At 47.1% G+C, this 12,812-nt stretch overlaps 1 protein-coding gene across 7 annotated transcripts in view; it reads right to left on the bottom strand.

The window, feature by feature from the left end:
- TTC7B (tetratricopeptide repeat domain 7B) overlaps positions 1 to 12,812 on the bottom strand; it is a 237,868-nt gene that overhangs the window by 93,585 nt on the left and 131,471 nt on the right. For all 7 annotated transcript variants that reach the window (XM_060004050.1, XM_060004048.1, XM_060004047.1 and 4 more), the window contains 4 exons: positions 6,004 to 6,087; positions 4,906 to 5,010; positions 3,022 to 3,139; positions 757 to 814 (listed from right to left, as the gene is read on the bottom strand). In XM_060004050.1, the coding sequence (XP_059860033.1) occupies positions 757 to 814; positions 3,022 to 3,139; positions 4,906 to 5,010; positions 6,004 to 6,087 (365 nt within the window). The remainder of the gene's footprint in view (positions 1 to 756; positions 815 to 3,021; positions 3,140 to 4,905; positions 5,011 to 6,003; positions 6,088 to 12,812) is intronic.

Here is a 12,812-nt window from a genome sequence, read left to right as displayed (position 1 = left end):
TTATTATGCCTGCAGTAAGAATAAAATGAGGGAAGTGTGGTGTAGTAGGTACCAGAGAAGCCAGTCAGCGTCAGAGACCTTGACCTTCCTGACCTCAATAGCTACAGGATCCTGGCTCTTTATCCCTGCATCTCGGTCCCTCACCTGCAGTGAACACACGACTTGTTCCATCTACCTTATTGGTGTGGGGTGAGGATCAAGTAAGGGGTGTGAAAGGCCACTGTGACATGCAAGCGGTCTCTAATTATAAGGCCTTCTCCTAATTTCATGAAAGGTACAGTGATGGAGATAAGCATAAGGTATTATGGAGCATGGAGGGGATGGAGAGACCTGGGACCTGCTGGCCTGACTGTCTTATAAGTATTTCAGAGACTGCCCTAAAATCTGGCCTTTTCATTTCGTAATATAAAAATCTGCAGATTGACACATTAAAAAAAAAAGGTTGCAAAGAATGATGCTTTTTCTAGATGATAAAAAATATCTTTAATAAAAGGAATCATCTCCCTAGACATAAAAAAGTACCTCTCTTAGAGCTGAAATTGCTTTATTAGGAATGAATAAACATATCAAGAATGCAGATTTACATGGCAACAAGTGATGCAGCAAGTTTTATACTGTCTGTTCGGTACTCGAGAGGAAAGACTCCCAGGGGTAAAATACTGTTTACATAATCTTTATAAATATCTCTTCTTTTTATACTTATCATACTTTGGTGTCATTATGTACAGCCGAGTGAAAAGATGAACTCCCACTCACCTCTGAAATGCAAGAAGCGCCTTTCTCTGTAGGACCTCCTGCATCCCTCGCAAAGAAGCTAAGAAAAGGGTTCGATTAGTCAGTGGCATGGGAGATCAGGGAGTTTCTGACAAATAGAAAACTCATCACAAAACTAAACATTTGACTGGATTAAGAGCAACAAATTCTGGGAGCTTATGTGCCCAGTCCTGCCCCAGGCACTGTCGAGGATGGGAAACGAAGGCCGTGTCAGCCTGAGGCCCTTGCACTTGTTGGGCATAACTGTGGAACCATGCCAAGGCGAGAGTGAGAGTTGGCTGGTCACTCTTGGTACCCCCAGGAATAGCAGCCTGTCTTCAAAAGACCAGCTGGGAACTCCAGAGAGGAAACCATTCTCAAGGGCAGGCATGTAATTCACGGGTGAAGAATGGCTCTGCCAGAATGGAAGAGAAGAGATTCAAGCCCCAGTGGGTGGATTTGACGGCCTTCAGAGTTCCTTCTGGCACCGAAAACCAAGGACACTAGCCTGATGCCATGGAAGGCCAGTTTAATTCACGGAGGCAATGGCTAGGACCTTTAATGCCTTGATGTGAACACCAGGGACAGACAGGGCAAACCCAACACTGATACTGGAAAATCAGCTCAACACTTCCCCTGTAGACAGCATGTGAGAAATGCCACCTTAGAGCCTTGTAGAAACTAAAAAGGTACTTTTTACGGGGACAACAGAAAAACTCCTAGAGGAACCTGTTGATGGCTGCACCTGGAGATGGTCCTTATCTAACAAATCCAACATGGCAGATCCCATCCTGACATCGCGCTGAGGATGGTGGAAGGCTGCCCAGAGCTGGATGTAGCTGTAAGCCATGACTAACTTAGAACAACAGTCAATGAGCTAGAGGCACCCAGAGAGCTGTCCCAAGGGAACCCTGGATACAGATGAGACCCAGCAGGGTCACGTGACTCTCCCAAAATTAGGTGTAGAGTATCAACTAAGAAGTTATATGGATAAACATATGCTATGAAATTTACCCTTCACTGAAAGCCTACTATAGTTAAAAAAATGTTCTGGGTATTGTCAGTGTATATGAAAAATTAGCAAAAAAATCTATGACTGAAAATCAGTTGATATGCAAAACTTCTCCAGGGTCTTTGATATTTTAGGGCAGAGGAAAGAAAGATTTGGGGTAACATGTAAAATAAACTATAGCAAAATTACAAAGAAAGCAAAAGAAAATGAATACCATAAAAGTCAGGGTAGTGTCTTCTCTTAAGGGGGCTTGTGATTGGGAGGGGCACGTAAAGGGCTCCCAGGTAGCTGGCAAGGTTCTATCTCCTAAGCAGGGTGCTGCTTATAAGAATACTTTCCCTTATACTAATTCACTGAGTTGGACAATCATTTTTGAGATTTTTTTTGGTATTTGTGTTACATTTAACAACAAAATGTAAAAGGAATAATAGAAAGTTCAGAAAAACAATTTACCAATTTACCCTTTCTGCAAACATATAATTGAAAACTCATTAAGTATAGAAAACATAATTAAGATTTTTTTTTTTTAGCCGGAAGCCCATCCACCAAAACAGTAAATACATCCCAAACGTGTAATGTCACTGCATGTGCTACGAGCCACTATACTACACGTGTACGTATCCGTGAATTAAAATGTGCAAATGGGGACTTCCCTGGCGGTCCAGTGGTTAAGACACCGCGCTCCCACTGCAGGGGGCATGGGCTCGATCCCTGGCTGGGGAACTAAGATCCCACATGCTGCGCGGAGCGGCCAAAACATAAATAAATAAAAAAGAGTTGTTTTTAAAAAAAAAAAAAGTGCAAATGGAGAAGGGGCAGGTACTGATAAATCAAGGGATGCTTTCTGGAGGAGGTGGGCCCTGAATGCTTCTACATTCCTAGCCTAAGACCCAGCATCCCTCCACATGGGGAGAGCTCAGGCCAAGCGCTGGGGCAGAGTCAGGTGAAGGCCGGGTGGGGTGAATTCTCTCTCAGGGCCCTGCTCACCTCACTCCTCAGGACAGATCCCTACAGCTGCCAGCTGGGCACCACCAGCACAGTGCACCTGTGAAGAGGGCCTGGGAGCCGGGGCACGGGGCCTGCATTTCTTCCCTCCCATTCTCCGACCGGTCCAAGCAAAGAGGACAGCGGTGGCAGGTCCCCACAGGACGGCAAACGAGGAACCAGCCATGCGCCCTCCTGAGACAGGGGATGGGCCGGTCCTGCAGTGCAGACTTGGTGGCTCCCCAGCTCCCGTGGGCGGGGACTTCGCTCACCGTCAGTGGCCTGCAGACTGTACGTAAGCCCCAGGGCCAAGTAGCCTTTGGCCTTGAACTCTGACGTTTTCTCTCCCGCATCAACGACGGTTTTGGCAAACTTCTCAGCCTCTTCCAACTGAAAAACCAGGTAAGTTAAAAACAACACCAACATCCTGCAGAATTTCTAACATGAGTTCCCGTAAGCATCTGCTGTCCTAAGCGATTTCTGATGAGTCACTGTGAAAATAACTCCCAGATCTTCCAGTTCCACTCTGGTGATTCTGTTTTCTGTATTTCAGCTTCTCAACAGTCCTCAGGATTCCCACCTTGCCTTTTTGCTTTCAACCTTTCCTTATCGCTTTTTTGCCCTCTTTTCCAAGGTCACTTGCATACTTGGTGGGGCTCTTTGTCGTCTCTGTTTTTCACTGATTGGCTCTGTGATTAGATTGTGCTAGGTATTCAGAAGCTATGTATACATGTATGTATAATTTGTAAAGAATAAAGTTCTTGAAATATTTTGTGCTTGGGTCTTTCCTTTTTTGCATGACATAAAGAATCTTTTAGGCTTGGATTCCCTTTCCCACAAGCTGTTAGAAATTTCAAAACTCCATCTATTTATTTTACAGTACACCGCACACAGACCTCGCACTGGCAGATTCCAAAGGGAAGAATGTGCACCTGTAAACTACACCCACAATAAGACCTTTTGCACAGCTCACTAGAGGCAAAAATAATAAGGTTTGCTCCTTCGGGGTATGGTAAGTGCCGATGTTACTGAAGCTGGGAGATAGTACATGGACGATAGTTGATTATACTCCTTACTTTTGCGGTATTTGGAAATTTTAATGATAAAAATGTAAAAAATATACAGAAAAGATTTGTTATTCTCATCTTGTAAAAGAGAGTCAGGTTTATGTTAGGTGTTATGGTGATGAATGGTGCCATCGCTGGAAGGAGTGCGGCAGAGTCACAGCTGGAAGCTGGCATTTTCAAAACCGAAAGATTCGGTCCACTGCTCCAGCCACTCTCGGGGCCTGCCTGCATGTCCCCTCACTTGCCACACCAAAGTGTTAAAACCTGCACGGACCACACAACACCTTCACGGCTGTGTTTCAGGTGAGAGCCACATTTCAAAATGTGTTTTTTCTTCCACACTTTCCCAAGAAAAATTTGACCAAAGTAGGACACTTTCTTCACAATGTTTACTTTCGCCCTGCTGGGTGAGAATAAATGGAAAAAAAAGAGCAGCAAGGACCGTCATGGTAGAAAACCTTAGCCACGTGCCTCAGTCTTTTGGGCAACTTCTTCTTATCACTAACCTTGACATGAAGTTAGAGAAAGACATTAAAACTCCATTGTATGTGGCGATCAATTGAGTTTTCTAGTTTCTGCTCAAACAGTACGTTTTTGAGGTACTACAATTGTTACAAATCAGGCTCTTCCCAGATTCAAAGCTGAACAAGAACACTGGAAGCGGAAAGCCTCTGTGCAGGAAGAGGAATGAAGGAAGCTGGGTTTACACATGAGCTAAAGTAGAGGTTGACTCTTGGCTTTACAGAAAAGCTCAGGCTCTCCTAAGAGGGAATCACTGAGTGACATAGACTTTTTCAGTCCCATATGACTTACATACAGGATGCGTCTGAGTAGGAATTCCAATTCCATCTTACCATTTCTACTTTTGAAGCACATTCCCATGAAAAAGAAAAATCTGGAGTTGTACTGATTCCCCGAAGTCCTTGGGGTGGGGTTGAGGCCTGAGGAGGGCTGTAGCCTGGGCCAGAAGCCCGGGGCTCTGAACAGCCTTGCTTTTGTGTAGCTGATGCACTGCTACTATTTCCTCTCTGCCTAGGAATCAAAAGGGTGGCAGCCCCCGCACACGCGGAGGGCCCCAGCCCCACTCACCCAGTGAAGGGAGCCCACGCACAGCTTTGCGGCCAGAAGTGGGATGGTGGCGTCGTCCGGCTTCAGGCGGATGCACTCTTTCAGCACCTTCACCGCGCGAGCAGACTTGGCAAAAGGAGATCATTTCTGTGAAACTCAAAATTTTTGACAGAACCAAATACTAAAGCCTTCCCAGTGGGGTTTCTGGTTAGGATACACTCTTGATGAGGTTTTCCAACTTTCACCCAATGAAGCAAGGGCCTGGGGATGGAGATAACCTGAGCTTGGAACTTTTGGGGGACCGGGGAGTAAACTGTGGTTAAAACAAGTGAAAACGCTGCCCCGAATCCCCCTAGTTTTATTCCCTACTTGTGTAGCCATTGTAAAAGTAAGAAAAAAATAAAGACAGTGGAGGTTTACATTATTATAAAAAAGAAACTATCTAATTTAAAGCATACCATTCAGAATGGAAAGCATACCACTCCACTTCGCCCCAATAATCTTGTGTCTCAGACTTTACAATTCACTAAAGGGCCCAAATTAACAAGAATAACAGTGGCTATTATCTTTATTGAGTGTGTTCGTTTTGGGGGTCCTATGCTAAACACCTTGTGGGTATCATCTCACTACCTGATGACAATTCTATGAAGTCGGTACCATTTCTCCATGAGACGGAAGAGGAAGCTGAGACACTAAGTGACCTGCCATGGGTCACACGGCTTCGAGGTCCGCACCAGGCCTCTCTCTCCACAGCCCTTGCTTTCAACCAATACCGTACACGGTCTCAGATCACATCTTGCTACAGATAATTAGCAGATTTCCCCTGCCAGGAATAGTTTACACTCTCAAATGAGTGAAAGGGGTCAGTGTGAAGAACTGACCTTACAGCTTCAGATAAATAAAGTTACAAACACTAGAAAAAGGCAAGAATTTCAAAATTTTCTTCTCAATGATGTGTCCATGTTGTCCCCCAAATAATTAAATTCGATCACTCATTTATAAATGACCACAGGACAGTTTCAAGTAGCTGGTGTAGACATCTACCAGGCATCACATCATCCCATGAAATTCAAGTTAACCATCAACACAGAGGACTGCATGTCAGAAAGGGAGACTCACTTTTCCAGCAGCCATGAGTGACAGAGCAAACTGGTACCAGAGGTGGAACTCCTCAAAGGCAAACTTCATGGCTCTTTCTAAGCACTGGATTGGAAAGAAGAACAAATGCAGACAGGTAAGAATTGCCGGTGGCGCAGCTGGGCAGGTGTGAGTGTGCGTCTGTGCGCACTAAGAGCAGTCCTACCACATCGGCTTCCCTGGAATGCTTAAAGCACCCTGCTCCTCCGAACCCTCCCGAGGCGCCCCCCGAGGCAGCCCCCTGGGCCAGAAGCCGGGGGCAATCCACAGCTGACTACAACACAACCCTTGATCCCAAGGAGCTTTTCATCTAATACAGGCAAAGAGGCAGGTACACAAACTACTCAAATACAAGGTCCCAACTGACAAGTGTCCCAAGCGGAGGAAACAGAAAGTACTGTGGGAAAGCGGTCACGGGCATCGGGAACGGCGTCCTGGCAGACTGGTACTTGAGCCAGTTCTGTTGGATGAGAAGGGAGAAAACACAGCTAGGATTCAGAAACGGTGCTCCGGGAAGAGGGGGGACAAACAAGGACGTGGAGGCACGAAAGAGGATGCTTCGACGTGCCAATGACAAGTGGTCCAGTATAAACCCAGCTGAGGGCACGGGCGGCCAGAAGGCAGGCGCGGCTGGGGCCGCGTCACTGAGAGTCTGACGTGGTGGCTCCTTGTCTGAGTTGTTCCATCTCCCTCCCCCTCCCCAGCTTTGGTTCTCCCTCCTCTGTGCTCCCAGAGTTCATACCTGTGTTAATGTGATGTCTTCACCCGCCCCAGCCCAGCCCAACCCAGTCCAGCCCAGCCCAGCCCAGCCCAGCCCAGCCCAGTCCAGCCCAGCCCAGTCCCACTCTGAGAAACTATCCAGGGCAGAGATCCTGTCTTCAATGTCTCCTCAGTGCCCGCCTGAGGCGGGAGATCTACAAATGCAGGTCACCCAATCCATGAGGAGCCTCTGGTTTCTGCATAGAGTGACACGACCATGTCAGAACCTAAGGGAGATCATGGGATGAGGGGGGTGTATGACCAGGGGGGTGTATGACCAGGGTGGATGAAGGCCAGGAATAAGGTGGATAGAATGGTCCAGGGACTTCAGAAACAAGGACAGAAGCAAGAAATGTGTCTGAATTAGAATCAGCAAGGAAGGGCCACCCAAGGAAGGAGCGGGTGGCTGGTGAGATGGAGGGAGTGAAGGGGGCCCCCAGAGTCTCCGGCGCAAACCCATGGCACGGAAGGTCTGTGTATGCAGGGGTGTGTGTGTGTGTGTGTGTGTGTGTGTGTGTGTGTGTGTGTGTTTATTAGAGAGAACGACAGAGAAAGAGACAGAGAGAAAGAGAGACTGGGGAGGCAACCTGAGGGGAACTAGCAGGCAGAGAAGAAAGTGCAGAGATGGGTTAGAAAGCCAGGCCCCTGGAACAATGGGCCTCTCACGTGAGGCCTTCTCCCGAGGAGGTTTTTAAATGAACAGAAAAGCCTTAAACAGCAACAAAACCTTCACCCTGAGAGGGCAGACAGCTCCCATCAGGGTCACCTCAAAGACTGATGTGGACATGCGGTGGCACCTACGGCACCACGTGGACATGCGGTGGCACCTACGGCACCACGTGGCCCCTCTTCTCCAGCGACGCTCCCTGCAGCCCGGGAGCGGAGGAGAAGGACAGGTGGGATGCTTAGGATTCATGGATGCCCAAGGAGGGAGGGGCAGGGGGCTGGGGCTGAGAGACAAAGCAGCCACAGAGAAGGTCATGATACAGGTAAAGTGAAGGGGTGAGAGGAGAGGAAAGAATTCCAGGATTTTAAATGGTATTCACAGAGAAAGTCACAGTAAATACTGTGCTGGTTGGTTTACTGTGAAAACCTGCCCTAAAAAATATATTAAGAAGCGAAGTATAAGCAGTTAATAGGCCCATGCTAATGATGGTGTAGGATGTAAAACGGACACTTGGTCCCTTATTCTGATCCCACTGGAGACACACTTCGTCAAAAACTCGGGGGTGGACATGTGACTCCGTCCTAGAGCAGGATGTTGGCAGAAGTTAAGGGGAGGGCACCTGCAGTTGGCATACACTTTGCCCTCAGCCCTGGTCCTTCTTCCGCCCGGGACACAGACTCAATACTGGAGGTGGGGCGGCCAGGAAGTGAGAAGCATGAGGACAAATGCTACCCTCTAGAATGACTGAGCAGAAAGAGAGAAGGCGCCGGGCCTCTGATATCATGAGATGCTGCAGCTGCCTCTCCTCAGACTTCCTGCCATAGGGAAAAAATACTCATATTTGGTTAAGGCACTCACTATATGGTGGTTTTGTTCATTACTTCTGGATACACCTCTCACTAATAAAAACACTGAATAGCAGAGCTGGGATCTGAATCTGTCGCCAGAGCCCTCTTACCTGCTCTGCTACACAGATGAGCAACAAGAAAGCATTACTGTGCCTTTAAGAAGCACAGTGGGTGTAAAAAGAGGAAAGCACCTCGCTGAGAAGATCAAGTGGGTGAGACGGGGTGGTGCGGGAAGACCTAACCCAGGTGTGGGGCGGCACGGGCTGGGAGCACGTGGGGCAGGACAGGTATTAAGGAGAGAACGCCAAGCGGTGAAAAGCCAGTGCTTGGAAACTGACTTAGGGAAGGGGGATGAGGGATGATGAAGAAGGAAACCAGAATGATGATCACATTGGTGGAAGTAGGCAAAGGAGTCAGTATGTGGAGAGAAGTAGGTAGATAATGATCAAAATGAGGTTTGTTCTACAGCTCCACTCAACGAATTCATTGCAATATAACCACTAAGCACTCAAATGTGTACACGGAGACATTTAAAGGTTTAAGTGCTTTTCTGCCTCCTTTTGTGAAGAAGAACGATAAACATCAACTTCTTTCCTGATAAACAAAAGCTCACAGCTCAAACACTCTGCTCTGAATCAAAAAGCTAGAGCTTATAAATAAGTGTGCATCCTTATTTTCTTTTGTGACAAAGGCCAACATACTCATTATCTTCAGTGAGAAACATTCATGGAAGCCTAATCGGTATAGAGCTCCACTCCAGGTGCTCCAGGGAAATACCAGCCCTCATAAAGAGTAGACTCAGAATCGTGGGGCTACCAGGGAACTTGGGAAGCATCTAGTCGAAGTCTCTTAACGGAAGGGACATTTGTCATTTTGGCTGCCTATCACCTCAAAACTCTCCTGTTTATTTTCAGGCAGGGGTTGGGGTAAGGACACCCTAGATAAAAGGGGAACAGACTCTGCTTTCCAGGTGCCAAACCTAAGGGTGAACGAAGGAGGGAAGCAACTGGAGTGTGTCACGTGACCTGAGCCTGGCCAGTGAGATGCTCCTGCCAGCGAGCTGCATCCAGAGGTCTGGGCAGGGGGACGGGCCGTTGGAAGTTGTTTTCCGTGGCCAGGCCTGGGGGCCGCGGTAGCAGCCGGGTTGGTGGAGGCCCTCCAGAGTTAACAGTATCCTCCCAGACTGGGGCAGGGGGCTTTGCCTCCTCAATTTCTGCTCACCCCTGTTCTTTAGCCTTCTGTGGATCCTGTGTGCTAAACGGTATGCATTGGTAGATGCATGACTTTTCTGCCTGAATTGACAAGTCACGTCTGTTACCTACAACCAAGGTTCTGAAGGTGCACCCGATCAAATGCTTCAGGCCCCTCTGATAGCACCCCCTACCACCCAGCCCCCAACAAGTAGTTGTACTACTTCTGCCTGAGAACTTTCCAGAATAGGGAATTCATGACATGTACAGCAGCTAGAAATAAAGAATCACCACAGGTTAAGTGTGTGAATTTGGGCAAGCCAATTAACTTCTCTATACCCAGATTCCTCACCGTAACGTGAGAAATATAACAGTAATTAATGTAGCGAGTTACCAGGAAGATTAAATTAGTTAATACATAACAAGCAACAGGAACAGTACTTCAGATACAGGCTAGTAGGTGCTAAAAAAAGGTTAGCTATTACCTAAAATTAACATGCTTATATTAAGAGAGGAAATGTAACATGACATCTATCATTTTACCCAAATTTAATATATGAAAATTCAAACGTATAATACATAATATCAGAAATAATTATTTACTTTACAAAATGTTTCCTCATTTTAGAAAAGGATTCAATCTGAGACCCTTGAAAATAATGTACAACTTTATGGAACCAAACTGTTAGAATACATGTTTATTATTTCCTTAATAAGTGGTATGGACTAAAAGTCTGTGTCCCCCCCCAAAATTCTTATGTTGAAACCTAATCCCCAATGTGACCGTGTTAGGAGGCGGGGCCTTTGGGGTTGATTGGGTCATGAGGGCGGAGCCACAGAGAGATTCCTTGCCCCTTCCACTGGGCGAACAGCGGGCAGTCTGCAACCAGAAAGCAGGCCTTCAACAGACATCAAATCTGCCACTCATGACCTTGGACTTCCCAGCCTCCAGAATTGTGAGAAATAAACGTTTGTTGCGTACAAGCCACGCAGTCTGTGGTATTTTGTTACAACAGCCCAGACTCGCTGAGACAACAAGCTCTTTGCTAACACTGCAGCCAAGTGCTCTTCTAATTGCTTTACAGGAACTGCCTCGTTCGCTGGTCCTAATGACCCAACAAGGTCCAAGCAGGTACTGTTACATTTACAGAGGAGGGAAATGGAGCACAACTCTGCCATGTGACCATGCAGGGTCTCAGAGAGCTGTGGCAGAGCCAGGATCTGCACACAGGTGGTCTGGTTCCAGAGCTGGAGCGCTTATCCATAGCTCTCCACTGCCTCTGAGACGTTAATTACAGACAAGCCACTCAACTGATTGGGCCCATCCCTACCGCATAAAGCAGAGTATAGCTAAATAAAAGCCTCCTAAAAATGCCACACGTTCCCTGAAATACTCCCGAGATTCAACAATATTTTGTACTGCTGAGGGGCCCTCGCTCCTGTGTCCTCTTGGGGATCCCTGGAGCTCTGAGGACTGAGGCCTTTCCAGCTTGCTGAATTTTCAGGAAACTTCACAGATCCCAGAGATGCCCACCAGCATCACGGTGGCCCATCTCAAAGGCGCACGATTTGACAAAGATGTACCCAGGCCACGGTTTCCTCTACACTGCAGATCTTTCACAGCCCCTCCCAGCTCGGACCCCATTCTCATAACTGTAACTACCCACGTCCCATTATAAGCCATCGGGGTGTCATAGAGAGAGTTAGGAAACGCAAACCAACAATTACAAATTAACCCTTCACCCCAATTCAAAAGTATTGGCGCTCTGGCCTCAGAGCCGATGGCTCTGTCTTCCTGTGGGCTCTTGGCATCCTCTATACAATGACGGCAGCTGGCTCTGAAAAAGTGCCCAGACAGCTCCAGATGCTCCTGAAATCCTGATGCCAAGAGTACTGCTCGGCTATGTAACGCGTCCTCCCCTATGTCCCTGTAAACACGGAGATTATATAAATCTCTAAGCACTCAGGTCGACATACCTCAATCACAAAGGAAGCGCTCTTCCAAAGAATGCATCTAAGACCAAAGGGAACTTGGGGCGTCACTGGAGCACCTGCTATCCACAGCCTCTGCCCCTTAGACTAGGGCTTTGCTCACCCCAGTTCTGTTTGGCTATCCCTTTTAAGCACCTTAAACACATATGTATGTGACAGAGTAAAAATTTCCAGTTTATTTTCCTTCTTAAAAATTTTTATTATTACTATTCCTGTTCTCTGTGAGTTAACTGCCTTTGATACAAATAAGAAGTTTGGTGATAAAAAATTTTTATTGTTGAAAAATTTCAAACACAAAGATAGGGGAAATAGCATAATAAATCCCCGTGTACCCTTCGCCCTATTTCAACTACCAACTCAGTTCTCAACCTGTTTCATTTGTATCCCTACCCATTTCTCCCCAACATATTATTTTGATGCAGATCACAGACAGCATAACATCTTGTCCATAAATTTAAAAATTCCAGTTTTAATGAAGTAAGGAGCCTGGGAGCAGAATATATGCTATAAAGTGAGATAATTCACATTTCAATAACGGTTCCAGTCTAAAAGAGGTACTAATGAAAATGGAAGAAGATGTAGGTGTTGCAGGATGGAGACAGACGGGAGTGGGGTGCATATAAGAGGCGGCTTCGGTCCCCCAGACCCAGCCTGGCTGGTGGCTGGAGAGGAGAGCAGCACGTGCTGATGGCAGTGGCTCTAAGGCCAGACTGCCTAAGCTTAATCCAAACGCCTCGCTCACCAGCCAGAGGGTTGTTATTGGGTTAAAGGAAGTCATACGTGTAAAATGCTTAGAAGAGTGTCTGGCACAGAGCGAATGCAATAAACATGCTACTGCTGATGTCGCTTTCACGGAACAAAGAAGTAGTGGATGCTGCTGCAGGGCTAGATCTGCGGCGAGGAGCCCTGGGAACGGGGCTGGGGTGCCAGTGGAGGGCAGGGGGAGAGAGGAAGGGAGCCCCTAAGTGGAAAGGGGGAGATGAGAGCTGGCCCTTTTCCACTTCCAAGGTCCAGCGGAGAGACGGCAGTGTGGGCCTGGGGAGAGGGACGTGGACTCCAATGCAGATCTGCAGATCCCTTAGTCGCCCACACAAAGCGGCAGGTGATATCTCCAAATCATCTCCCTTACAAGGAAAGAGGAGGGATCTGGCAACAGTATCATCTCTACCAGGAAAGACAGGTCCATCTGCTGCAATCAGACTTACTGCCACCTCTCTCTAAATCCCAGATAACACTCATTTAATACCAAGAATATTTGGTAGAACAATAATTAGACTCTAATTGGCATCCTAATCATTTGAGTGGTCATCAAAATGTCACTTCCAAAAATGTTAT

Source organism: Delphinus delphis, chromosome 2 (genome assembly GCF_949987515.2).
Source record: "Delphinus delphis chromosome 2, mDelDel1.2, whole genome shotgun sequence".
Taxonomy (NCBI): domain Eukaryota; kingdom Metazoa; phylum Chordata; class Mammalia; order Artiodactyla; family Delphinidae; genus Delphinus; species Delphinus delphis.
Note: the sequence above shows the minus strand (reverse complement) of the source record. Positions and strands in the feature narration are given on the sequence as shown.